Below are 3,987 nucleotides of genomic sequence, written 5' to 3'. Positions count from 1 at the left end.
CGTGAATTTAGAGTTTGTGTATTAATGCTGATTCTTCCGTAGTTTCCTTCAACCACTCACACCCTGTTTTGGTATCTTTCTTGCTGATATTCCAGAAACTTTCCAATTTCAGGTATCTTACACCTCACCCAAACTCAGTATTTTTCAAGTCAGCTTACAAGTAAATCTCCATTTGTGTACAATTTGTGCACACATGGAAAATTCTAACTGCAATCTCCAATCTGTCTAATTTTCATTCTTAACCCCCCACTCCAGTTCTATATTATAGCCACCTTACACTAACACTTACCTCCTGGTAACCACATATCATTTGGTAGACTGAAAACCTTGATCCTTCACACCCCCAAACTAAAAACTTAACATTAACAAAAGATAAACGATACTCTTTGGGAATGCAACAACTTTATTGAAACAAAAGTGCAATTAAACTTGTTGAAAGCTTAAAAGAAGGAACTTAAGACACCTCCCCTCAAGCGCAGGACCAGGTGCAGAGTAGACTCTTTCTGGATGTTGTAGTCGGACAGAGTGCGGCCATCTTCCAGCTGTTTCCCGGCAAAGATCAACCTCTGCTGGTCAGGGGGGATGCCCTCTTTGTCTTGGATCTTGGCCTTGACATTCTCGATGGTGTCACTGGGCTCCACCTCCAGGGTGATGGTCTTACCGGTCAAGGTCTTCACGAAGATCTGCATGCCCCCTCTGAGACGGAGAACCAGGTGCAGCGTGGACTCTTTCTGGATGTTGTAGTCGGACAGAGTGCGTCCATCTTCCAGCTGTTTCCCGGCAAAGATCAACCTCTGCTGGTCAGGGGGGATGCCCTCTTTGTCTTGGATCTTGGCCTTGACATTCTCGATGGTGTCACTGGGCTCCACCTCCAGGGTGATGGTCTTACCGGTCAAGGTCTTCACGAAGATCTGCATGCCCCCTCTGAGACGGAGGACCAGGTGCAGCGTGGACTCTTTCTGGATGTTGTAGTCGGACAGAGTGCGGCCATCTTCCAGCTGTTTCCCGGCAAAGATCAACCTCTGCTGGTCAGGGGGGATGCCCTCTTTGTCTTGGATCTTGGCCTTGACATTCTCGATGGTGTCACTGGGCTCCACCTCCAGGGTGATGGTCTTACCGGTCAAGGTCTTCACGAAGATCTGCATGCCCCCTCTGAGACGGAGGACCAGGTGCAGCGTGGACTCTTTCTGGATGTTGTAGTCGGACAGAGTGCGGCCATCTTCCAGCTGTTTCCCGGCAAAGATCAACCTCTGCTGGTCAGGGGGGATGCCCTCTTTGTCTTGAATCTTGGCCTTGACGTTCTCGATGGTGTCACTGGGCTCCACCTCCAGGGTGATGGTCTTACCGGTCAAGGTCTTCACGAAGATCTGCATGCCCCCTCTGAGACGGAGGACCAGGTGCAGCGTGGACTCTTTCTGGATGTTGTAGTCGGACAGAGTGCGGCCATCTTCCAGCTGTTTCCCGGCAAAGATCAACCTCTGCTGGTCAGGGGGGATGCCCTCTTTGTCTTGGATCTTGGCCTTGACATTCTCGATGGTGTCACTGGGCTCCACCTCCAGGGTGATGGTCTTACCGGTCAAGGTCTTCACGAAGATCTGCATGCCCCCTCTGAGACGGAGGACCAGGTGCAGCGTGGACTCTTTCTGGATGTTGTAGTCGGACAGAGTGCGGCCATCTTCCAGCTGTTTCCCGGCAAAGATCAACCTCTGCTGGTCAGGGGGGATGCCCTCTTTGTCTTGGATCTTGGCCTTGACATTCTCGATGGTGTCACTGGGCTCCACCTCCAGGGTGATGGTCTTACCGGTCAAGGTCTTCACGAAGATCTGCATGCCCCCTCTGAGACGGAGAACCAGGTGCAGCGTGGACTCTTTCTGGATGTTGTAGTCAGACAGAGTGCGTCCATCTTCCAGCTGTTTCCCGGCAAAGATCAACCTCTGCTGGTCAGGGGGGATGCCCTCTTTGTCTTGGATCTTGGCCTTGACATTCTCGATGGTGTCACTGGGCTCCACCTCCAGGGTGATGGTCTTACCGGTCAAGGTCTTCACGAAGATCTGCATGCCCCCTCTGAGACGGAGGACCAGGTGCAGCGTGGACTCTTTCTGGATGTTGTAGTCAGACAGAGTGCGTCCATCTTCCAGCTGTTTCCCGGCAAAGATCAACCTCTGCTGGTCAGGGGGGATGCCCTCTTTGTCTTGGATCTTGGCCTTGACATTCTCGATGGTGTCACTGGGCTCCACCTCCAGGGTGATGGTCTTACCGGTCAAGGTCTTCACGAAGATCTGCATGCCCCCTCTGAGACGGAGGACCAGGTGCAGCGTGGACTCTTTCTGGATGTTGTAGTCGGACAGAGTGCGTCCATCTTCCAGCTGTTTCCCGGCAAAGATCAACCTCTGCTGGTCAGGGGGGATGCCCTCTTTGTCTTGGATCTTGGCCTTGACATTCTCGATGGTGTCACTGGGCTCCACCTCCAGGGTGATGGTCTTACCGGTCAAGGTCTTCACGAAGATCTGCATTGTCTGGTAAAACAAAAAGATAAAAAAAAAAAAGAAAAAAGAAAAAAACCCGGACTTTAGCAGGCAATTCATATAAAAGCTGCCTAAGAAACCTCAGTAAATGAAACGGTCTCGACTTGCTCTAACCCAAGAGCAAAACGCAAGCTTCACGCACTTACCAGAGCACTTACGGAGACCAGCGAGCTGCCTTGTCTTCCCCCCCGACGGGATGGCTGTGTCCCGTCACTTCTGGGTCTGCCCCAGGCCCAACCCTGTGTTCCGCGACTATCACGGCCTACCCCGCACACAGGCCGGCAGGGGCCCCACCCTGGATGGTGAGCCAACAGTGACGTCACCGCACCCCCGCAGTGAGCGCCCCCACCCGGGCGGGTGCGGGATCGCTCAGAGCGGCGGCCGGGCTAACGCCGCTTCATGGCGGCGACACACCGACATCTCGCGCCGTCAGGCCGTGACGGACGTCACGTTCAATTCCCTCAACACCAAAAAGCCGCGCTCCCCGTCACGAACGGTCTCAGGGGCCTTGTTTACTCTCCACCCACAATCTCCCTCGTGTCGCCCACCCCACAGCCCACTCCAGCCAGCCCGCCTTCCCCCAGGGACGGATCGGAATCGGCCGCCATTTTGCCGCGTCTGTCCCGTCAGGGCCGCCTCACGCCCGGGCCGCGACAGACTCAGGGCCCGGGCTGCCCGCCACCCCCGGCGGGCCGCTCTGCCTCCCACCCTCCCCGCCGCGGGGCGGCCAGACCCCAGGGCCGGCGCAGCAGCCCCTCCTCACCAAGCGGCGGTGACAGCAACGCACACACAGTAACGACTGAACTGCCGGTCGCGACGGGACTGCCCGCGCCACGCCCGGCGCCGCCTTATATAGGAAGCCGTCGCACCGCCCCTAGATCCCTCCGCAGAAACGCCGAGAAGGGACTACTTTTCTCAGCACTGGTGCTGTCCCGGAACAAAACTAGCTCTCCGACGTCATCCAATCCCCTCCTAAAACGCTGTTCTGTGAAGCGCAGGCCTTTGGGCTGACTCCGGCGCGGAGGAGGCCGCTCTCCGGGGCGGCGGGGCGGAGGGATGAACGCGCTCGCTGCGCGCTGCGTCCGCGGACGTCGCCGGCGCTCGACTCGGCGGGAGGGGCAGCGCCTGCGGGAGGCGCGAAAACCCGGCCTGGAGCCTGTGGGCGCTCGGACTGGGCAGGGAGCCCGCGTCCCGGCGTCCCAGCCTCCACGACCCCTGCCCTCAGCCCCGGCGGCCCCTACGGGTCTAGGGACCGGCCCTGGGCGACCGGTGCCGGCCCAACAGCCCGTGCTGAGTCGGGGTCCCGCTCCCCTCGCGCGCCCCCGTCCCGCCCTCCCCCACTGTGAAACTGAGGGGTCTTTCTTTGGGTCACATTTAAAACAGTGATCGTGTTGTTTCCCTAAACGTCCCCGAGCCCCAGGCCCGTCGAGGGGCTCTCAGGCCTCAGCCCCCGAGTGGGGCG

At 57.6% G+C, this 3,987-nt stretch overlaps 1 protein-coding gene across 1 annotated transcript; it reads right to left on the bottom strand.

The window, feature by feature from the left end:
* Positions 1-373: 373 nt before the first annotated feature.
* Positions 374-3,618, bottom strand: UBC (ubiquitin C). Its single transcript, XM_081036538.1, has 2 exons — positions 3,289-3,618; positions 374-2,516 (listed from the first exon to the last, which is right to left on the bottom strand). Exon 2 carries the CDS (start codon positions 2,511-2,513, stop codon positions 441-443), a length of 2,073 nt encoding a protein of 690 aa, XP_080892664.1. The 5' UTR covers positions 2,514-2,516; positions 3,289-3,618; the 3' UTR covers positions 374-440.
* Between the last annotated feature and the right edge of the window lie 369 nt (positions 3,619-3,987).

Source organism: Rhinolophus hipposideros (genome assembly GCF_964194185.1).
Source record: "Rhinolophus hipposideros genome assembly, chromosome: 24".
Taxonomy (NCBI): Eukaryota; Metazoa; Chordata; class Mammalia; order Chiroptera; family Rhinolophidae; genus Rhinolophus; species Rhinolophus hipposideros.
The sequence above is the reverse complement of the archived record's forward strand: the minus strand, read 5'-3'. Positions and strand labels throughout refer to the sequence as shown.

What these genes read in the sequence shown, in the direction of transcription:
- UBC (XM_081036538.1), bottom strand. Translation starts at nt 2,513, where the DNA reads ATGCAGATCTTCGTGAAGACCTTGACCGGTAAGACCATCACCCTGGAG.